At 37.9% G+C, this 24,305-nt stretch overlaps 1 protein-coding gene across 1 annotated transcript in view; it reads left to right on the forward strand.

The window, feature by feature from the left end:
- USH2A (usherin) overlaps positions 1 to 24,305 on the forward strand; it is a 707,317-nt gene that overhangs the window by 605,392 nt on the left and 77,620 nt on the right. Inside the window, exons 49-51 of the mRNA XM_025892244.1 lie at positions 1,250 to 1,408; positions 2,875 to 3,037; positions 14,841 to 15,195. Coding sequence (XP_025748029.1) covers positions 1,250 to 1,408; positions 2,875 to 3,037; positions 14,841 to 15,195 — 677 coding nt within the window. The remainder of the gene's footprint in view (positions 1 to 1,249; positions 1,409 to 2,874; positions 3,038 to 14,840; positions 15,196 to 24,305) is intronic.

The following is a 24,305-nucleotide window of genomic DNA, read 5'->3' on the forward strand; positions in this document are numbered from 1 at the left end:
AGATTGAGGTTTCTGTGAAGTAGGCTGATGAAAATAGAATCTGGAATGCAAGAGAGATAAAAAGCCAGAGATAGGAATTTAGGAATCAATGATAGAATGGTAGTAATTTAAGCCATTAGGACAAATACAACAGATAATTTAGCTAGGATGATCTAATTTAAAATAAAAATTCTTAGTCTGGGTTCAGCATAATTGCATCTTTCCAAAGGAAACAATTGATCAGTCCCTCTGACTATGATCCATATATCCTTCGGAGAGTCCTTATTTTCATCTATCCTACACAAAATCCCAAGCATCTCTGCTTTGTACTGGCTCTTCCGCCCCTTATACAATTGGGGCTATGTCTACAAAAAGCAAACCTTCATCTCATTTTTTTTAGACCTCATTTCTAAAGGGTTATTGAGTCCTGTGCTGTAGACTTCATTGCTTCTATAGCAAAGATAACCTTATTTAAGTACTACAAAGGTAAGTAATTAAACCCACAAATGTTATAAGCTATCAGATCAATGAGAAAATCTCATGAGAAATTCCATTATATTCTTCATTCAAGGCTCATATACTCTCCTTGAAAAAAAAATGTACATGTTGTTCATGACCAAATAAAACTTACAAGCATTTAATTATATGAATAGATTGTGAAGAGGCTAAACTGACAAGACCTTCTTTCTTCCAGAAGCATTGTGAGAAATGACAGTTTTGAACCCAAATTTCATATGTATTTAGGTCCATAAGTCTCCCTGACAGAGTGGACTATCCTAACTCATTAATTAATGCACTGGGAATACTCTAGGTAGACTATGATTTGGATACTTTATGGGCTCTTATGTCAAGGATCTGTGTCAGACTGGATGCATACACAATGTCTACAGAAAAATTATTGTCACAAGCAAAACTGGTGGGGGTTTTTTATATACTTTAAGAGTAAGTAAGCCTAGCAAAAATATATGACACCATTTCTAATTGCCTTATATTTTTTAAGGAGTGAAACGTGCCTTCGTTTTTATTTGCCCATAGATTATGTCTCTGAATAGAACTATTATATGTACTTCATTTGTTTTTGAAAATGGTTGATACATATTTTTTTACTTTTGGATTATACATTCATACAGTTATTAATTGCTATATTCAGCAATAATATACCTTTAAGTTATAAAATGTTAAAGATTCATTGTTTTTAAAAGACAAACACTTATAGGCCATTCTGTATAGCATACATATGTTTTCTCTCTCTCTCTCTCTCTCTTTAAAGGGATCCTCATCCCCAAAATGCCTGTGGAGTACAATGTCTTACTCAATGCTGGAAGTGTAGCACCTCTGACCTCCTCTGTTGGTCATCATCAGTGCCTCCTTCTGGAAAATTTGGCTCCATTCACACAATATGAGATAAGGATACAAGCATGTCAAAATGGTGAAAGTCTTTCAGACACTTGTCCTGGGCTTTTATAAAAAAAAAAAAAAAAAAGTATTTTATGAAAAAATTCATTAAAAAGGAATAGATTCTCAATTCAAATACAGAGACTAACATTTCATTTCTTATTTGTACTGGACTGTTTACCCAGAAAAATCAGAGCCTGGCATTGAGTGAAGCATTATGCATTTCTGCACATTAAATCATGAATATTTAAATATATTAAAATGGTGGTTTTGCAAAGTCTTGTTTTATAAGGCCCTTTAAAAGAAAAACACCTAGATCACATAAAGGAATCATTGGTAATATAAAGCAAAATAGGTGTTATGAAAATTTCAGAAAGAAAAGGTACTCACTTTGGTTTATTTAAGTTTTATTTGGGGGTGAGGGGAGGCATTGTTTAGAAGTTGAATTGCACTTGAATGAATCTTACGTATTTTTACTGTGCTTCCCTGAACTCTATCTCATATATGCAGACTGTCGCCCTGAGTTTCATGGCATAGGCTAGTGATCTATGAAATCATCATCCATCTCTGTGGTCTTAAGGAAGAGCCTCCCTCAGTCCCTTCATCCCAAATGTTACGTCATATATTAATAAGAGAAGTAAAGATGTAACTCACATTGGTGTATAAAACATGTTGTTCCACTTTAAATTAAAGAAATGTCCCAATCTTCTACTTGAGTGGTGGGAACCCCTATCTTATTTGTGCTTAGGAACTTCTGTTTCCAAATGAGTATCAGTTCCCATGGAGTTGATTAGGATGAGGGGTCTGTGATTTTGCTTTGCCTCATCTCCAAAATTGTGAGTCAGTTTGCCCACTTTTCTCTACAAACGAAACCAAGGTATTTTGTTTTGAAGGATACCGTTTTTTTCTGATCTGGTCCTCAGCTAATCACCCTAGAAATGGTTTTAAACTAGTGTTTTCTTTAGTTAAATGCAAAATCAACTTCTACATCCCTATGTCTCTAAAACTATGCTATGGAGATACAATATTCTTCAAATTAATTGATTCCTGCATATTGGGAGATGATCATTATTTTAAAATATTGGCAAAAATAAGATATTATTAAGACTATACAAGATATGCAGATCATACACACTTACGATATTCAAGTACATTATCACTTTCTGGCAGAATAACTGTAATAAACTAGAGAAACCATAGTTCAGACAAGCATAAGCATTCTTACCTATGCCTCTATAAATTTGTGGTTAGTTAATGGATTTTCCAAAACTGATGATTCCCTATTTAAATATACATAATATAAATATAATATAAAATATGTATACATATAAATATATTCAAATTATATAGAGATTTATAGTACTAGTCTAAAATATGTGTACAAGGGTCATATACAAAAGTTCAGCTAAAATGATTTCCATGATCTCCTTATCCTTCTATATGCATATGTAGCTGTTTTCCCTGCTTGACAAATTACTAAAGGACTCAATTTTTTTCAAGGAAGTTGTGGAGTTAGCAGTAGGACGTTTGTCAAAACATCTGAAGCAGCCCCAGTGGATCTACATCCCCCGGTTCTTAAGGCACTGGGGTCAGCTTGCATAGAGGTTAAATGGATGCCACCTGAAAAGCCAAATGGAGTCATCATCAACTACTTTCTTCACAGGTAACATTGACTATTACTGTTATTTTAAATTATTTAAAAATGTGTACAATTCCAGGACTGTAAAATCAAATACATTTTCTTTTTCCGTAAGGGAATAGATGGGAACTGGTGCTTTTCAGAGCACTTCCTAGGGTCTGAGATTGGTAATGGAAGCTTTTACACATGATCCGGGGGAAAAAAACACAGCTACCAGGGAACAGTTTTGTCTGAGCCCTACTTGGAAGATAAGACCTCATAGTGCACATCAGCCTTACCTCTGATTAAGTCATAGAGCAGTCCTCTGGAGGCTCACTGACCAAGAGAATATAGTCATTCCAGAGGAGGAACCAGGCGTGCAATGAGAATTCTAATATTTCCCATCCCTATTATGTGGAGCTTGGAAAAGCTTTTTATCCTCAAAAAACAGGGTGCTTTCCATCTGCAGAAAGATGGCTCAACTCTGCAATTCCCCTTCTGTTGGAAGGAACTCCCACTCAGCTGGCTAGATGGTTCTGGGAGTGCAGTAGATGGTAATGCAGCTTCTTTTCACCAGGATGTGCAGAATTTGTTAAGTATATCCCCCTAAAATGAAGAAAAGAAGGAAAGAGAAAATGCAGGGAAAGAGAAGAGAGGAGGAAGAGACGGGGACCATAGGCACTTTGGGTTGAAGAGTATTGCACTCCCGGATCCAGTCTTCACCTGATCCACACAGACATAGTTTTAATTTAATGTTTTCTTTACATAAATAATGAATAATGAGGAGGAGAAGCAGAGGGAGAGAGGGAGAAGAGAGAATGGGAAGGAGAGAAAGAGAGAGAGGGAGAAACAGAATTAGAGAGGAACCCGGAGGGAGAAGGAGGAACAGGAGAGAAAAGGCAAAAGTAAAACAGAAAGAGAGTCAAGGAGGCAAAGAACCTGTCCCCTGAGAGTCTGCTCTCTGTTCTAGTGCCTTCGGACTGCTCTAACAAAAATGGCATAAACTGGGTGGCTTATAAACAACACACATTATTTCTCTGGAAGTTGGGAAAATACAAAATGAAGGTGCTGACAGATTCCATGTTTGGTGAGGGTCCACTTCCTGGCTCACAGACAGCTATCACTTCGTTGCACCCTCACTGTGGCGGAAGCAACCAGAGAGCCCCGTGGGTCTCCGTTAGAAGGGCACTCATCCCATCATGGAGGTTCCACACTCATATCCCAGTCACCTCCCAAATGTCTCACCTCCTAATACCATCACCTTGAGGTTTGGAATTTGGCATATGAATTGGGGGTGGAGGAGACACGGACTTCCTGACCATAACTGTCTAAGTGAGAAAAGACGCTATGGAAGATAGCTACCAGCAGACATAAGGGATTTGCCGGTTGAAAACCCCATTCCAAAAGCCACGTATTTCCATTAGGCAAACGGAGAACAATACATTCTTGCTCAGACTCTCACCCCTACTCCCACATGGTCTGTTAGTCTCTCCAGCGGCCTCACACCTTCCCCTGTTTGGTCCTATGCTCTGAATATGTCAGGAAACAGGTCAGGCTCCTCTTGCAACTTCAGGTATTGAAACCCTTTGATTCAGTGATGAGCAAGGGTTTGTAGGAAAATTATGAAAGGAGAAAGTATTATTGCATTTCTGGTTATGTAAATTACATGGCCAAGAAAGAGCAAGCCAAATTTCTTCTCAGCAAACATTAATTTGAAGAACAATATTTCTGATTCAAATACACACGAACATGTGAAAATGGCTAATGCGAATTTACATTTTACGCTAAGCACATTAGTGCAGGCTCTAAAATGCCCATCCTCTTGGAATAGTTTTCTTTCATCTACTTAATGATAATTGTATGAGAAAAGCACATCAAATTCCTATTCTGAATAAAGGGAAATAAAGTATCTGTTATAGAGCAGGACGTGGCTTCAGTCTGTTGGTTTTGTAAATAAAGCTCATGATTACAGTGACTATTCCATGGCAGCTATAGAGAGGGAAAACAGGAAATATAATGCAGAAAGCCCGCTTCAATGAAAAATACTGTAAATTGAATTTGACAGCATTTGATGGCATTTGATTATTCTAGTCACAGCCAAACAATGATATAAAGAGTAATATGAAACAGAATGTGTTACTGCCTAGCAGACTCAAAAGCAATAAACCTTCCTCCAATGTGACACAATCACTTCACAATCATAATTGTAGCCTGTTTGATACCTCTGAGTACAGCAGAAGGGCACTGACTGACATAGATACATTTTGTTTTTTATTTAAAGTGAAATGAAAATGGCGCACTGGGGCTCCAGATACAATCGTTATATTCACCTACATAGGCATGAATCACTTGGCGGTTATTTCAGCTGAAGTTTAAATGTGCTTAGACAACAACAATATCAAATTTTTCTTAGATAGCTGCAAAAAAAAAATCAGAAATTTGTAAGGACAGAAATAGAATGTAGGCACATAGTTCTTTTTCATTCCGGGACTACAGAGAGCCCCTTATATAGTTATGGCCACGAGCCTGCAGTATTTCTGGGGAGGTTATGGCATGTAATTCCTGCTTCATCATTTGCCTCCTCTTTCTTGTATCACCACCAAAGGAAATACACTTAGCTCAAACCAAAGACGGGGTTTGGCCTAGGCAGATATTTTCATTAAATTGCAGGAAGCCAACTTGCCAATCCCATTTTGAAAATACCTGTCACTCTGCTCTCTCTAACCCCCTAAATCACTTCCCCTCAGTAATTTCCTTCCATTGTTTAAAGACTACCTCTAGATATCATCCTACAGAAAGGCATCTGCACTGATAAAGGGGTGTTGATGACTTTACAAACAAAATAATCTAGGAAGAATATGATTATTAATGCAATTGCTTCTGTTCCATTTACCTGTTACTTCGTTATTTGATTTAGGCTACTTTGTTCCCTAAGGTGGGGAGTTACAAAAGATATTTCTGACAATAGGGACAACACTGAGGTTAGTGTTGTGCAACCTGTTTACTGATAGAGTATATACATAAAGCCATCTTCAGCATTTGTTTTCTCCTCATAGTACATTTGGATATTGTAATAACGATTTTTCAGTATTCCCCTCTATCTTATATCTATAATGTTGTAAGTGGCAAAATCCCTCCACAAAATCTGACTTCCATGTACAAAATCCACCAAATATTTTTTTCTTAGGACTTTACAAAACACTTGATGAAATGATCTCCCACCATTTTAATAGACACAAAATTGCATGAAGTTTATTCTCATAAACTGTCTCTTTTAATAAATACAAAGATTGATCGATGTGCAATAAGAAAAAATATATACAAATACCTTCTAACACTGTAAAAGTAGAAATGAATAATGAACTCTTTTTGGGTATTTAAATAGTAAGATTTTGAAGGATAAAATCGGAGATAGTTTGGGTGGATGGTTAATATGGAAGAATATTCCAAGCAGGGCACTGCAAGTAATAATTTTCTAAAATGGAAAATTAAGCTGATTGAGTAAACTAAGAAGACATTGACTCAAAAGTGAAGAAATTTTTATACAATCAGTTCATGTTGTGTGGAAATATAGATATGGAGACGGAGATAGGTAGATGATCGACAGATGATAGATATATCAATAGATAGATAGAAATGTTCATATCTACTGTGAGGTCTGAGTCCTATTACCAAGGACCTTTACTATAGGAGGAGATATATGTAAAACTAAGCAAACAAACAAACAAAAAGAGAAATATAATGTGAAAAATATAAATATTTACCAGAAAGTTTACAGGAGAGAAGGATTCTTTTTGTCTGGAATATTTATGGAAGATTTCATTCATTATTCATGGATGAAATTAATGTCATTGGGACTTGGCCTTACAATATAAAAATGTAGTGACCATTATTAGAAATACTTTTGTTGGAAAAAAGTTTTAACAGGACAGAATATTACAAAGGCTACTTATCCTTTCTTTATGACTTACCCAAGTCGCATAAAATTTCCATCAATGAAAGTAACTACTATTAATTTTAATATATATAATATTTCTGTAAAAGAATCATATTGTTTATGCTGTTCTCCAATTTTCTTTGGGCATTTGGGTGCATGCGCACGCACACACACACACATACACACACACACACACACACACACACACACCTCACTTCTTTTAATGACTCAACTGTATTTTATTATATGGATGTGTGTCAATATTATTAACCAGTCCCCTACTGATGGCAAAAGAAGTGATTTCCAAGTTTTCATTACAACAGCAACTCAAAAAAAAAAAAAAAACACCTTTACAATGAGCAGGTGAAGGATTATTCTTAGTACTAGAAGTGCAGGGTCAAATTTTATACATTTTAAATTCCTATGGTTTGTAAGAATTTTAATTCTGGAAACTCCTGTCAATAGGGGGTCTTATCAATTTTTCAAATCTTTGCCAGTTCAATATTTTAAATGGCATATTATTGTTTTAATTAAAATTTTGGTTATTATAAGTGAAGTTCATTTATTTTAAATACTTGCTACGTGTGTGTGTATATAAATATTATATATCCTTAGATTATTTTCTTTTGGACTATGTCTCATTCATTTGTCTATGCTCTTTATATAGTAAGGAAATTCTCCCTTTAATGATCATATAAAAAATAACACATCAATTATTTCTTCCAGCAATTTTATGGGTTCTACTCCTTATATCTAAATATACTTGATTTTGTTTTAAAGAATGAGACAAGAAATCTATGCATTTATTTTTTTAAAAAACTATCTAGTTTGTCAACATTATTTTATAATTCACTGATTTGAGATGCCACCTGTACAAAATCCCCATATATCATCTGATCCATTTCAGGATTTTGTATTCTGTTTCATTTATAGTGGACAGGATTTTAATAAGCAGAGCCTGATGGCAAAGTTATCTCAGGTGAATAAAATTAATAGAATGAACCAAATTCCCAATGCTGAAGGCATAGTGTTCAAGTAATTGTCAGGCTTGGCTGGAGCCTTTGTTATTTATAAGGAGAATTTCGACAATCAGCTTGATGGTAGATTTTAGAAGACTTGAAATACCAGGCTAAGGAGTTTAGATTTTTTATTTAGAGGCAATGTAAGCCATTGCAAGTTTGGGGTAAAACAGAAAAGCAATGTGATAAAGTGGACAGAGCTTGGCATTTGTAGACAGCAGATATGGCTTCCAGGTGCTGGGTCCCACACTTGCTAGTTATGTGACCTTGGGGAAGTCATTATATTCCCCAGGCTTCATTTTTATATAAAGTTAGGCTAATAAACATATAGAATAACCTCCTAGAATTGTGTTAAGAATTAAATGAAATAATGTATGTGAAAGTCCTGTGTTAAACATCAAGCATGATAAAAGTAGGAAGTCATCCTGGATGTACAATAAAGATGTACCATGCTTTAGGAAGACAAATCTGGCAGTTACAAATATTTAAGAACAAGGAAAAAGATTCCTGATAATAAAAGAAGCAGACTGCACAACAGTGTGCCTAGGATGATTCTGTTTTTCTTTAAATATATAGAGTATTTCTTTACATTTATATATGCATAAAAATGTCTGGAAACAACAGAAAAACCTTAACAATGCTTATCTCCCAGAGATAAGTTAAGTACAATCCTTGTATTTATTTATTTTTAAGACTTTTATTTATTTATTTGAGAGAGAGAGAGAGAAAGCATGAGAAGGGGGAGGGGCAGAAGGAGAAGCAGGTTACCAGCTGAGCAGGGAACCCAATGCAGGGCTCAATCCCAGGACTCTGGGATCATGACCTGAGCCAAAGGCAGACGTTTAGCCGATTGAGTCACCCAGGTGCCCCAAGCACAATCCTTTTAAAGTTGAGATCCTCCTCAACTTACTAGGGGGTTACATCCCAACAAACCCATTGTAAGTTGAAAATACTCTAAGTCAAAAATGTATTTAATACACCTAACATATCAGGGGCGCCTGGGTGGCTCGGTTGAGCATTGGACTTTTGATTTTGGCTCAGGTCATGATCCCAGGGTCATGGGATCAAGCCCCATGTCAGGTTCCATGCTCAACACAGAGTCCACTTGGCCCTCACCCTCTGCTCCTCCCCTACTTGCACTCTCACTCTGTCTCTCAAATAAATAAATAAAATCTTTAAAAAAAATACCCTTAACATATGAAACATCATGGCTTAGCCTGGCCTATTTTAGATGTGTTCAGAACACTTACATTATCCTACAGTTGGGGAAAATCATCTAACACAAATAATATTTTGTGTTATTTTTGTATTTTATAATATATTTTATAAATTTTATATTTTAATCTTATTTTAGAATAAAGTGTTGAATCTCTCATGTAATTTGTAAATGAAATCTCATGTAATCTCATGTAATACTCACATAATTGTAAAGTATAAACAGAATGGTTGTGTGGTTACAGAAGGGTTGGTTGTCAGTTGTTTACCCTGTGATTGTGCAGCTGACTAGAAGTTGCCACTCACTGCCACCGCCCTGAATTCTGAAAGAGTATCATACGGCATACTGCTGTCCTGGGAAAAGATCAAAATTCAGAATTTGAAGTACAGTGTCCCCTGAATGGCTATCACTTTCACATCATCATAAAGTCAAGGAATTATAAGTCGGGCCATCATAAGTTGGAGCTGCCTATACCTGTGTTTTTGCTCATCCATATTTTCTAATTCTTTTCACAACAAATGTATCATGGTATGATAAAGACAAAATAGTAAATTCAGTTAGTCCAGATGCAAATCAATCCTCACCCTGTTTATGATTTTCCTATTTCTCTCTTTCTGTAAACATCATCATCACTCTCTGTAGCAAGTTCTGCTTGGGAAAGAGAAACCACAACAGTCATCTTAACTGCGTTTAACATACATAATTGTTAACTAGTTGTAAATTTGATAACTAGATAACTGGAAGGATAAAAAGTGAACTCTAAGATATTCATGCAGGTGACAACTGCCAGAAACAGCTACTAGCCTTGGGACTGAGGCAGCTAGAATTCTTAAAACTCAGTAACTAGAGGGGAGCACCCCCCCCCCCGCCCTCACGCTGGGACCCAGACACCTGAGAAGGAGTCAGCTTCCAGTTGATGCAGGTGTCTGGGAAGGCTCGAGATAAAGATGGCTTTTCCAAGTGTTGTTAAAATTTTATACTCAAACTTCTCATGAGGAGGAAGGATTTGTTATTCTCAGGGTAAAAAATCCTACCTGGAGAGATGCTCACATAATCAGCAAGCAAACAGGACGCAAAGAGTAAGGAGCGGGTTCCTTTTTCCTTTCAGCCTTCTGCTCTCCCTCTGGCGCCCCCTATTGGCAGAGCTCAACAAAGACTCAGCCGGTAAATCAGAAATGCCATTGCAGAGTCCCAGCTCCACCATCATAAAGCCAAAATATTGAAGGAAAGGGTTATTGCTCAGAGACAACAACTTAATAATGGGTGCATTTTTCTAGTTAACCATGTGTCAGAGAATTTTGGTCTCTTCTTGTCAACCAGTCTGTCATCAGTCATTGCTTACAAAATGCTGTTTATTATAGTGTGCCATGCTTCCTCTAAGGGCTGAGAATATATAGATAAGTAAGAGAGAGTCTTCTCCTTCAAGGAGCTTGTAGTATGGTGTAGGATATAGAAAAGAAAGAAAATATATTACAATATAGTATGACAAGTGAATCAATAGAAAAAAAGCCTTAGCACGTAGGAGAACATAATTCTATTTGAGAGAGAAACAAGGAGAAGACTTCCTGGAGAAAGTGACTGTGGTGGAGCTTTAAAAGATGAATTGGAGTTAGCCTATAGAAGGGGGAGGACAAAGAATGTTCGGCGAGGCATTGCAGAACAGGATTGACATATCAGAGCCATGGGGGCATGAACTATCATAGAATAGAAGAAAACTATCATAGAATAGAATTTGATTATGACTGGAATAACAAATGGAATAAAACTCTGAAACATGAAGCTGGAGTGATAAGCATAGGCCAGTTGCATGGCAAATCACTACCGTTCTAACTGGGATAAAGTCTTAACACTTTTGAATGATCTTTGACGTCTCCTCCCCCAACACCAGAGTGCTCACTCCACGAAGCTGAATGATTCAACCTTCCCATGGCATTTTGTAAACCACACATTTCCATTTCCTCTACCATCAATTGTAGTTCAGGATCTATCTTTATTCTCGTGTGGTCTGTTGAGATGACCTCTTCACTGCGTGACTACCTGTTGTCATTCCCGTTCAACGCAGCCTTTATACGACTGCTGGATCTGTCTTCCTAAAAGCAGCTTTGGATGCCATTTCTATGGTAACTTCATTTGTATCATGTGTTATGTCTAACCCAGTGATTTTCATGTGCATAATTTGATGTAATTCTTACAGAAATGCTGGGACGTTATACACTATAAGGTTATTAACTGAAGTTTACAACGTGAAATGGAAACTAGAGAGCACAGGTCAGTTTTGCCCAAGGTCATCTAATCAGGTGGTTGTAGGCCTAGACCTACAACCTAGCTCCTTGCACTACAGGTATCAGGTATTTTGGATTTTGGATTTAAATCAGTATTCTTATTATTCCTCATAAGGTGAGGGTGGCAGTTTTGTAATCTGAAGTTGCTATGGGAAATGAATTGAGTTACAGGATTTTGCTTTGGTTGTTTTTGAAGACAAACACCGAGAACTGTTGCAGGGAATAGAGGGATAGTTTTTTTAAGGTTATACTACAGTAAGAAAACATAAGTATGAATCTTTTAAAATACATGGTTCATAGTTTTAATACTCATTTTTGTTTTCTTCTTAGTGTTAAGGTACCTTAAATTAACTCAAAGGGCATTCATTATTGAAGTATCTCCTAAATGAGTTTAAGCATAGAATAACCATTTGGCTATTCAGAGAGAACTGAAAATGTGATTTCCCTAAACAGACTGTTTAGGAGGAGACACTTCCAGTTAAATGAACAGTTGAAGCCTAAATCTTAAATAAATTAGGAATAATTGTGATCTACTTAAACTCTTCTGTTCAAAGTTTATTCAGACCTGAAGATATTCTATTTCTTAACACCACAGATGGAGCACTTACCTCAACATAAGGTTAATTTTTTGATTATTCAATAGGGGTAAGAAATACTTAACCAGGCTGCATCCTTTAATTGTTTTGGTGGATAAACTTGAAGCTAACATAATATTTAATCTCTCACATAGCACAGATTTTTAAAATTCATGCTTTCGGGCAATTTTTAAAAGAATGTCACAACCACAGCTACACCTCAATGTGGGAATTCATGAGAGTTTAATAAAAATTAATTGAATTGTCATAGAAGGGTTGAAGCCAGACAAAATAGACAATTTTATTTCCCCATAGAAGTTTATGCTTGTTTGCTGTATTATGTTCCTTGCAAACACCTTTTAAAAACTCACTGAGAGGAGTCCTTGGCTGTGAGCCCTGTGGTCCTCATTAGAATGGATCCCTCCCAATGACACACCTGGTACCTAGTATCTGCAGCAAGTACAAAGGCCAAACCCTGCAAACCGACACTGAGTGCAGAATCTGGCCCACGCATGGTAGCAAGGAATAATGAGGTGGGTTGCCGAAACATAATTGCAGGTCACTGAGAGGTATCTAGGAAGCCTCTATAGTCTCCAGCAGGAGGCTTGTCATTGCTTATGCTTAGGTCATTGTGATTTATCAACTTGAGGATCATCAAATTCCCAAAGCCAGAGATTTTTAAATATCCTGCCTTTTTGTGAGAGGTACTGTCATTTACTTTGCCTTAATAACCTTTTCCATTTTGATGGTTAATCTGATATGGCAGCATGTGACTATCCTGGCATCTGAAGAGCATGTTCATTAAATACTCCTAACGGCCTGGAAAATTCTGCCTTATCCATCAGTCTCTCTCAACTACAGAGCAGAAGCTGAGTAGGAGAGGGTCATTTCTTGGGTATATTCTTCCCCAACCTAGAATACTACCCTAGTAGGTTAAAAAGAGTTAATAGAGATGAGGCAAAAGTGCAGAAAGCCATGGAATTACACGTCTTTTGGCCATTTGTTCAAAGAGATTATTGAATTTACGGGGCTCAGATACTGGGAATACAGAAGTAGATCAACCACGATGCATCAGGAGCTTCCCCTTCTGATTAGGTCTGCAGCTAACCAGATCTTTGTTTAATTTTTTAAACATTTTTTTTTATTTTTTGCATCATGACTTTACATCCAGGTAAGCAAATAACTGTTCCAAATGAAATATCAAATATTTGGGGCCATATTAACAACTGACAATTCCGTTTCTCTTGCTTAGATGTTTAATGCTCTATATATTGAGTACCAAAACAGTATGCATTGTCCTTAGTTTTTATATTAGTCAAATCTACAGATGGGACTGAAGAATCCCTTTCTCAGGCATTTGAAAGGGTTTTTTGAGCATACTCTGAATTTTACTAGGTCTTGGAGAAGACATCTAAAAGGAATTTGAGGGGCACCTGGGTGGCTCAGTTGGTTAAGCGACTGCCATCAGCTCAGGTCATGATCCCGGAGTCCTGGGATCGAGTCCCGCATCGGGCTCCCTGCTCAGTAGCAGGGAGTCTGCTTCTCCCTCCGACCCTTCCCCCTCTCATGCTCTCTCTCTATCTCATCCTCTCTCAAATAAATAAATAAAATCTTTAAAATAAAAGAAAAGGAATTTGATTTTTGCCCTTCAAAGATCTCTAGAACAAATTCATATAATTTGTCATGTTATTTTCATTTATTTGCATTTAGTTCTATCTTCTCGACTCAGCCATGAGTTCCTTTAGAGAAGGAATGTGTACCTCTACCCCTGGTGCAAGGTGTGGTGTATATTAAGTGCTCAATAAAAAGTTTATTGATGGATACAAGAAAGAACAGCCCTTGCTTTGCAGGGTAATGACTTAATTAAAGAAGAGAAAATTCAGATGAGGAGAAAATGCATGACATGCAGGATGTGAATTTAAAACATTTTTTTAAATATCCTGGAAACAGATGCAAAATAACATTGTGCAAGTAAAAGAGAATTAGAACCGTGGGCTTCTCTTTGTCATTCCTCATCCTTCGGTGTGCTAGCCAGGATTTTTTCACACAAAGATCTTGTGGTTCTAGGAGCAGTAACAGGGTCACTCTCAATGTGCAAACACTTTTCAAGGCTCTGCATTCCTCATACATGACCAGTGAGAGTCATATAGCCAAGTTCAGAGTGAGTTTGAGAGCACATTAGCAATAGACGTGGGTACAGGGAGACAAACAAATTGGAATACTTACTGCAACCCAGCTACTATGGAAGGGTAAGAATTCCCAATAATATCAACTTCTAATAATTCCGTGTAGTATAATTTCCAGTTGTGCAAAAAATAAAATTGTGCAATATAATGCATATGCATATGCACACACTTACACACATATTCATAAACATACAAAGATCCACACATTTTTAATGTGTTAATAGTACTTATATATATGCTTCTGATTTTTTTAAAATTTTTAAATAATGTATGTGTTTCTACATATTGCATGTGCAATTTTTTTAAGGAAAAATTCTAAGGTAATACAATAAGATGTAATTATGGGTGGTGTTGCATTGTTTAAATGTATTTATTCCTTCTGTGTTTTCCATGTTTTCTGTGAAATATATTCCTTCTATATGATTAGCCAAATATATTAAAAAATACACTTAAAAAAAATGATCCTGAGTCAGGCCTCTTGTATACTCTTCCATCTGGTCTTCAATATGCCCCTTCAGAAAGGGGCAGTGGAATTAATAACAAATTTTTCTGAAAAGCAATTTCTTATTCTACGTGCAAACCTTCTTTTCAAGCATACAGCTATCCCTGATTGCCTTCCTGGTCTCCTTTCAGACGTTCTGCTGGTATTGAAGAGGAGTCCCTTTTGTTTGTCTGGTCAGAAGGAGCCCTTGAATTCACTGATGCTTCAGATACTCTGAGGCCTTTCACACTCTACGAATACCGAGTCAGAGCCCACAACTCCAGGGGCTCAGTGGAGAGTCTGTGGTCATCAGCACGAACCCTGGAAGCCCCACCTCAATCTCTGCTGGCACCTTGGGCACAAGCCACCAGTGCTCATTCAGTTCTGCTGAACTGGACAAAGCCAGAATTGCCCAACGGCATTATCTCCCAGTACCATGTGGTCTACCAAGAGAGACTGGATGATCCAACATTTAACGTCTCTACTGTGCATGCTTTCACTGTGATGGTAAGAACTTAGGAAAAAAGAGTAACAGATGCTTAGAGTATCTGGTTAATATGTTGAAATTGATTTTTTATCCAGCTTATCATTTTTCTTCAGTTAGAGCTTAAATACATTAAAATCTTTCACATGTGAAAAAGAGCAATGTAGTCATGGGGAAGGTATTGAACTGAGTATAAGGGACATTGGAGACCAGTTTGCAGGCCACAATTAATTTGTATTACCTCAAGCAAATAAGTGACTCTCTCCTGGTGTGATTTCCAAATCCATTAAATGGGGATACTAAATGTGTCTCTGTATACTTAATGGGTATGAAGCATAGATAAAATTAGACAGATACAGATTCAGATCAGATATGGATATAGACAGATGTGATATTATTGGCTCTTTGAGAAAAAAATTAAGTTAAATTTCTAGATCTATCTATCTGGATGATATAGATATCACATGCACTAAAACTTAGTGGTGATTTTTTTTTCCGGGTTGATCACCTCTGGCCCATAATACAATTTAATTGAGTTCACTACTATCTTCTGAGAGCTTTCTGTTCACCTGGCATAGGCTGATGTTCTATGGGAGATACATAAACAGGATGGTTCTTGTATCATGGAGCTTTCTCTTTTATCATACTGCAGAGATGAGAATTGAACATAAGAAAAAAGTAAGAGAGGGGCGCCTGGGTGGCTCAGTTGGTTAAGCGACTGCCTTCGGCTCAGGTCATGATCCTGGAGTCCCGGGATCGAGTCCCGCATCGGGCTCCCTGCTCAGCAGGGAGTCTGCTTCTCCCTCTGACCCTCTTCCCTCTCGTGCTCTCTGTCTCTCATTCTCTCTCTCTCAAATAAACAAATAAAATCTTTAAAAAAAAAAACCAATCTCTCCATAAAAAAAAAAGAAAAAGAAAAAAGTAAGAGAAGTAGCGAATTATAGCCTATAATTTCCACCACATGGTGATTCAGATCCCAAATTCCACCATCTACCAGCTGTAAACCACAATACAAGAGAGAATATCATCTACCAAAAGTGTTAGCTAAGAAATGCTCTGAGATGTCAGCAGGAAACCCTCAAACTGAAGAGGCTTCATGGAGAAGATGAAATTTGTGGTCTTAGCAGTTAAATACATACAGTTTTTAAGATGTGCCAAGACCTTGCTAAATATGAAAATCCCTCACAATAAGAAAAAATAAACAGCATAAAGCATTATTTTCAAAGAGCAAACCATGTTTCTATGCTACCAATCTAGGCACCCGAATATACCTGAAGGTTATCTTATAAAGTATAACATTTATCAAAATATCTAAATAATACTGAGCAAACATATTGTAATGAAACTCTGAAAGAATAGTTGTAAATGAATAGTTTAAAGTACAGTATTTTCTCCCTGTCCTTATGTTCAATTTTTTCATATGACTAAAAAATAAGCAGTCTGTGAATTAAAGAGATAATGTTAATCTTTATTTTATTTAGAATTCGGAATTGGTACTTTATTTTTTATGTTACATGTAATTATCTTTCATATTACATCCTCCTAGAGCCTTCATTATAAACCTTAGAAGAGGTGTTCTTAAGTGCAGAAGATCGTTTTTAGTTGATATGTGATCCATAGAGAAATCTATAACTTCTCACCATATCCTTGGAATTCATGTTCTAAACTTCCACCTGAAAGCAGAATCCTAAAAAATAAAGTAAAAATCCTGAAAAACCCTTGACAAGGGCTTTCTGAATGACATACTTTAAATATATTTTTATTAAAGGCACTAATATTGCAATAATTAAACCTCTGATTTTAAAGAATGGCTTTCAGAGGCCTGAGCCCAAACATTTAATTTCCTAAAACAACTTTGTTGGAATTCTCTTGTGGAATAGCCTCTACATCATTCCTTCATAGGTAGTTTCATCTCACAACACAAGATTTAAAGTATACAATGAGCTCTGTCCTGTATTTAATCTGCCAGGTTCTGTTTTTATCACACTAAAAAGTTCCTAAAAGAGAGGAAGGCCTCTGGCCCCAAAATTTAAGCATCACATGGCCCTTTATCCATGCGCCCTGCCAGTACAGTTCCCACCTGGCAGCCCAGTGTTGCTGTGCTCTTCCATTTTCTGAAGACTGATCCTTGTGCAATGCTAAAGAGAATAGCCAGAATGATCAGGAAACACTAATATTTCTGCACCCAATTTTTTTGTTTGCATCTGTGTGCATGTTCAGAGTGCCCCCACCCCCACCCATCTGGATCTCTGTCCCTGAGAACCCAAGAAAATATTAGGGTCATTAGGAAAGGCCCCACTTGAGCTTGTTAAGCCATCAAGGACATCTTCCATAGAGCAGTCGGGCCAGTGTTCAGACATTGTGGTTAGTAGGCCAGATTTCCAGGACAGGAAACTACTATGACTCTTTATGGGCTGACATCTTTGAAAGAAAAGAATCAGAAAAATAAACTATTGTCTTTGAGCTTCACACATTCCTATATCCCAAGAGAATGTGTTTGAGCCTTTAAAAAAAAAAAAGATATTTAAAGAAGGGGGTTCTACCATGTAATTCCAATTCCTCGCCATCAGAGAAGAATGTTTCTTTATGCTACCCAAATCCTTCCTCCTGTCACTTAAGTCCATCCCTTCCTGTTCAGAACAGCATGACTTCTCTAAGCCAGTGCAATGAACCTTCAGGGTCAAGAACAGATTATTGACAATTCAATCCAATTTGGCAAGTAGTCATTGAGCACTGTATTCAGTATGCCAATACCCAATACTACAGTCAACTGTATTGTTGAAGGCTACCATGAGACTGGGCCCTTGGGCAGAGCAGAGTCTGAAGGGGAAGTTGAGTAATCAAGTCTGAGGCATACTTTATTACTGCTGGGCATTTCAGATTTCTAAGTTTCTTTGCTTCGGAGTTTCTGCTGCTCAAGTTCTAATGATTCCCTTTCAAGTCTCTCTCTCTGAGTGTCTTCCTGGCTCTACTTAGTTTTTCTCTAATTCCTATACTAGCTAAACATTTTTACTGTCTTCTTCCATGTCTGTGCCTGCCCTAGGGAATATTTCGAGCTTTTGTTTCACTGACCACTCTGGCTAAAAATTCTCCAGAGCAACGGAACTACATTTTCAATTGGTGAGGCACAGAATCCATCCTCACAATTGAAGGATTGCAGTTTAATCCACAGACTTGCAAGAGGTATCACTAAACAGTCTCATTTAGTCTCTTGTTTATTGGGATCCTATCTCTGCATGAAGGGCCACCAATAAATTCCCTATAATGTGGTGCCATCCCTGGCTTGTCCCAACATCCCCCCAGAGTTGTTTATAGACAGGTGGACGTTGCTGGGAGAGCCACATAAAACAGGTGCAATGGATGCATGAATCCTCTCGATGGTGGCAATGGATGGAGAAATGGCAATGGGGGCCCTCCATGGGGGCGGAGAGCATATGTGTTGGCAGCAGCAGCAGCAGCAGAGGCAGCAGGAGGTGAGAAATGGAAGGAGCGTGGGCTTTAATGTATCACCAGCTTCTCTCCCAATTTCATGAAAAGTTTCATCTCCCAAGTAGGTTCTTCTAAGGGGAAGAGAGAGATACCTAGATGCCTAGGGTCTCTTCAGACCAACACTCTCCACTACTGAAAACAAGCTCTAAGTAGAAGTCCTTAAACTCCCTTCCCAGTTAGCTCTGTGATGAATTGTGCAGTGTCAGGAGAGAAAGTGTATTTAGCCTTGCTTGGCATGCAAGAGTTCCATGGTGGTATTTACAGGGAACACTCCTGGCGAGCTTGGCGATACTGCTGCCACCATTCAGATTTGTTTGCTTTTTCTCACTGGCACCTGCCATCGCACTGGCAGAAATAACTTGGGATTTAAAGGCAAAGGTGGTTTACCTGTTAGTCTGTGCTCTCAGTATATCCCTGCTTACCCCACAGGGTTATGAAACATCAAGCCCAGATCATACATTTGCCCAGTACCCTGAAAGATAGATGGTACTTCACTCTCTGGGTAGAATCAAGCATACGGTGCTGAGGGGTAAGCAAATTATATGGGTCACTAAAAGTTGGCTTCTAATCTGGAAATAAAATCCAGAATTACAAACTCTAGTTTCTAGATTTTAGTTGCCAAACTCTCTTGCCCAAAGTCAAGGAAGAAGTATTCAAAATTTTCTCTTGTGGTTGTCTCAAATCTCTTCACCATTAAGTAGATCTGTGGGGGGAAATGAGATGCTTCATAATTGCCGTATCGTGGAGAGTTTGTGAGTAAACTGATTAATTTGTTTTTAATCCCATTTTTATTTTGGTTTAGTATAATGTAAAATTTTGCTCTTTACATATGATCTTAATTAATTGTAGCTCTTAAAATTTGATGGCTCTTAGGCTTTTCTCCCCTTATTTACAAAACAATAGAAATGCACTAGGAGATCTAGGTATCTGTAAGGACTCCTTCAGTGACTATCTTTCCAAAATGAAGAAAAATTTGGTAATAAGAACAATTACTGTACTTTTTATATCAGTTCTACGAGCTGAGATTTTCACATTTTATAATGTAACTGTGTTACTCATTCTTTATATAAAATCATAAAATAGAGGTAGATAAATGTCACACAAAACAATGACCACTTATTAGTGTGACCCATTTTGTTGTATTGTAATGATGTCTTTGGTCTGACATTAACTTTTCATTCATTAGCCTTGCATTACCTTTATCCCATTTTTCTAATATGGTACCAATCACAAATATGTATCAGGGATCTGCTTTGTGCTCAATATTACTGGAGATGCAAACCACATAAGTCTTCTTGAACTTCATATAAGTACTTTTTTAGAGAGAACTTTATTTTTCTCAAACCACTTTATTCCAACAAGCTTCCTCCGGGACTCCCTTGCTCAATCATCACTGATTTCCAGGGCAGGTCCTGTGGTTTTCCAGCCACATTCAGTGACAAGAACCAGCCCAGTTTTGGTAATCAGGATTCATTTCATTTTGAGTGTTTAAAAAAAAAAAAATCTAGTCTAAAGCCTGACTTGTGTTCAAAGATCTGCAGTAGAAAAGAAAGGACATGTTTATTTTGTTTATTTTCTTCCCTCTTCTTTAGTTCCCCTCTTCTCTTGTTGATGTCCCCAGGACTGTGGAAGAAAAGAGAGAATTAGACAAAAAGGAGCAGAGCCTTACTCATGAATCTGTCTCTTACTCAACTGCCAGTGCTTCCTGTGGGGTTATATGGAGATCCTGCATGGGAAGCTCCATGTTCTATGTTCCCTGATGCAACACACTCTCTGGCTAGTTTCTTGCACCGTTACTGCCCCCAGAGATTCACCCCACAACCTCTTTTACTTCTGGGTTCTCATCTCCTGAGCAGTCAGCTAATACTAGGTCCTATTTCACTGAAAAAAAAAAAAAATACTCATTCTTTTCTTGCCATCCTCCAAGGCTGGGGAAAACTCATTCTACCAACTAAGGAAAGTACAGCTTGTCCAGCCCTATCTTCTATACTTGACCTACCACGCTGGGTGAGACCCAGCCAGCTTCCCAACTTCAGAATTCATCAAATAAGAAGCAGGAAACAGCTTCTGGACTAAGCCATGACCCCCATATCTTGGGATCACATAGGAATCTCAGAAGATGCTTCTCCACACTAGTAGCTGCATCAGAATTACCCTGAGTCTCTTCAGCTCAGTAACAATCCTCATGAAAAGAGTAGATTGTCCATCTTACATTTCTTGCAGACACCTCTCAATTCCTTCAAGTTGTTCTCTTGGATATGGCTCCTATGCCTTGAGAGAGGGGTATGACGTATCCCCATTCCTTCTTCCCAAGTAGTAAGGAAATAACCTGGGGAAGCTTCTCTACAGAATTCCCTTCTTCAACTTGCTTTTCATGAACCAGGATCTTCTCCTATATAGGTTGTTTTATATAGATCTTCAGAGGAAGGTGGACTTGAAGGTATAAGGCTGATTCTTTCTCTCTATAAGTCCTGTAGAGGTATGTCTAGCAGTTCCAGTAGAGTTACTTATCACTCATTTTTTCTAAACTGTACTTACTACTCCCTAATACATCCTGTTCCATAACTAAAGGGATTTATCATCTTTCTGGTTGCTCAAGCCAGATAATCTTTGAGTCCTCCTCCTTCCTTAGTTCCATATCCAGTTATCACTGAATCCTACGGATTCTGCTTCTAAAGTATATCTTGAATCCTTTTGCTTGCAGACCACATTAGGTTCTTCACACATGTTGTTCCTCCTCAAATGATCATGTTCTTACACTTCAAATAGATCTGTCCTCCTCCTTGATTGTAAAATATGAACTAAAATGTTACTTAACTCACAAGGCTATTGCAAGGGCTAAATATATTAATGCATATGCAAAGTACTTTAGAAACTGTAAATGGCAATGTAAATAGGATGTAAAACTTGAGAAGTCCTACTATTTGGACTAACAGAAGCTGGAAGAAATGAACAAAAGTAGAAAAAGTTTTGATTTGCATAAAGCAACTGTACTAGTTTGGTCATGAATGAAAACCCTTACGTTTTATATATTTTAAGCACTCCTCACAACAAAATTCAGAGCTTACAAATTTAAGTATTTCTTGATACCACACTGTTAATTTCCAGGTAATGTCTCAAGTATTGGATTGGGCTCTATTTCTTTTCTAAGTCCCCTGGAGCAAGAACATGCTTTTTGCGTCCCTAAGGTTTAGCACTGACCCATTTCCTCTTCTACCATAACATCTCAGTCTTGCCCCTCCAAGCATCCTCGCCAGGTGATTACCTCTCTAGATGCAGTTCTGTTTACCCACCATGATGCTCAGTGGACCCTGCCCATTCCCAATCTGGGATGCTATCAGCAAAACATGAGATCTTTTGGTAACACACAGACACACACAGACACACACACACACACACACACACACATGCTTCACAAGTCACACAGATTCTGCCAAACTGGCATCGGCCTGCTTCACCTGTGCCAAACAGCAGCCTGTCGGTGGTATATGAGGGGCAGTTGGTGAGGAGGCTATTTGCCCTTTCACTCCAGTATGTTATTGTTGTTATTGTTGTCTTTAACTGAATTGTAAAGACACCTAAGAATGCCACAGAACCTTGTTAAATACATATATGAAAATAAAACGAACTTGTCCACACGGTAACAGGCCCAGGCCATAAACTCAGGCTATATGCCATTTAGCAGAGACAGCAAGCTGTAAATGGCAGTGAAGGGCAGAAGTTAATTGAACTACTGTGCTCTTGTCACAAGTGGAAAGTAGCCACTACCTGAGACAAGATGGCTGCCCTTAAAGTACCCTATTACAGCCAAGAGATCATATCCTGAGCTCTGCAAGGGCTTATGGGTGAGAGGGAAATCATACACAGATGACCAGTTTTTTTATGGTTCACAGCCGATCAAAGTGAAATTCAGCAGCTGTTCAGGACAAGTGACCACTGTAACGGCTGTAATATAACCTACTAAATAGAGAGGGAATTGCATTAGAGCAAGAGGTTAGCCATGATTATCGGCAGGTGAGTGCTTTATTGAAGTTGAAAGACCATTAACATTGATAGAGTAATTATTTCAACTTGAAAGTAATTACCTTGATGGGTGATAACTTCTCTAGTGTTCCCAGATTTGATTGGGCCAAACAATTGTGAGCTCCTGAAGCCTAGAAAAATATTACAACAATACTGTGATTTTTAAATTACTGAAACCACTCTTGGAATATTTTAATTATGCCGAACAGTGAAAAGATTTTGCCTTATTCCAGCTAGTGACCTCTCATGTAGAGAGAGACATTTGCTTTTTAATCCAAATGCAATGACCCACACCCACCACCTGTGAATACATATGTGATGGGTTTGCAAGTGAATCTTTTTATCTCGATATAATTTTTAAGGTGAAACATCTTGTTAGTGCTGTAGCCGGGTGTTAACTAAGCTCGAACTGCTAGCATTGTTGATCATGTCTGTGACTCAGGAGGCCCCCGGACAGCAACTCTCTTCTGTCTTTGTCACAGAGCGTTTAGGCTTGTATAAATTAACCATTTTGATAATGGCATGACAGAAGTTGAAAATTATGGATGCCACATATTGTGGATCCCAAGTTTCAGATTTTATTTAGTCACGTAATTTATTTGTTTGAGTATTTTTCTTGCTCGATGTTATGCAACTCCACTATAAACACACCATTATCAGGGTGTTTTCTGTTTATCCACACTGGACATCAGCAAACAAAATGAAAATTGAAAATCTGTGCTACTTGCTTCTCTGAAATCTCACACGTGTGTGAAAATTATGAGTTATTTGCAACGGAGGACCAAGACACATAAACTCTAACGTGGCGATCAAGACCAAGAGATATCATGGAACTCTTCCGTGAATCAGTTATTCACGTAATTCTCTTTTGAGAACCTACTGTGCCCAGAAGTTACAACAGATACAAAGAAAGAAGAAATACTCTCTTCTCTCTGTGACTCGCGGTGTTCTTGAAGCAAATAAGGAAAGAGACAAATTATGATATGATAAGCAATTATTTGGTCAGGCTTAGACATTGATTGTACTTACACATACTTCCAAGAACCCAGGAGGACCCTCACTCATACCCCTGATTCCAAACCCAGCGCTCATCCTGCCGAACCACAAACCACTGACTGAGGGAACACAGCATCATGATTCTTAGTCCCGCTGTCAGAAGAGATGAATGTGACATCACCTTCAAGTTCCTGGATGATTCCTTAGACCTTTCTATCATCTTGGCAGGGTTTGATCAGATGATCAGCCAGTGAAGGACTGTTTCAACAGCAGCCTTTCCCAGGACTTTTTTTCTAATCAAAATTGGACTCTCATAAGGGCAAAACAGGTTTCCACCTGTTGTCTAAGAGCCACAAAGGAATGTTTTACCAAGCAGGCCATAAATTCATAATATATGCCCTGGGTTTCCTCCATCTCTCCCTCTCTGCTCTGAATTCCTCTGCATAGACAAAGTCATTGGGTCTCTTATTTCAGAAGGAATGGGAGTGCAGAAATCCCTGCCAAGCCAAAAGAGATTTGCAAACTGAGAAGTGAAATGACTGGTTTGAGTCTGGTAAAAGAGTAAGGGTTTGAGATAAAGCCACTGGGAAAGTGCGAAGAATTTATGATTTGAATTGTAAATCTT

This window comes from Callorhinus ursinus, unplaced genomic scaffold (assembly GCF_003265705.2).
Source record: "Callorhinus ursinus isolate GAN/ISIS: 27379988/994484 unplaced genomic scaffold, GSC_fseal_2.0 scaffold54, whole genome shotgun sequence".
NCBI classification, from domain to species: domain Eukaryota; kingdom Metazoa; phylum Chordata; class Mammalia; order Carnivora; family Otariidae; genus Callorhinus; species Callorhinus ursinus.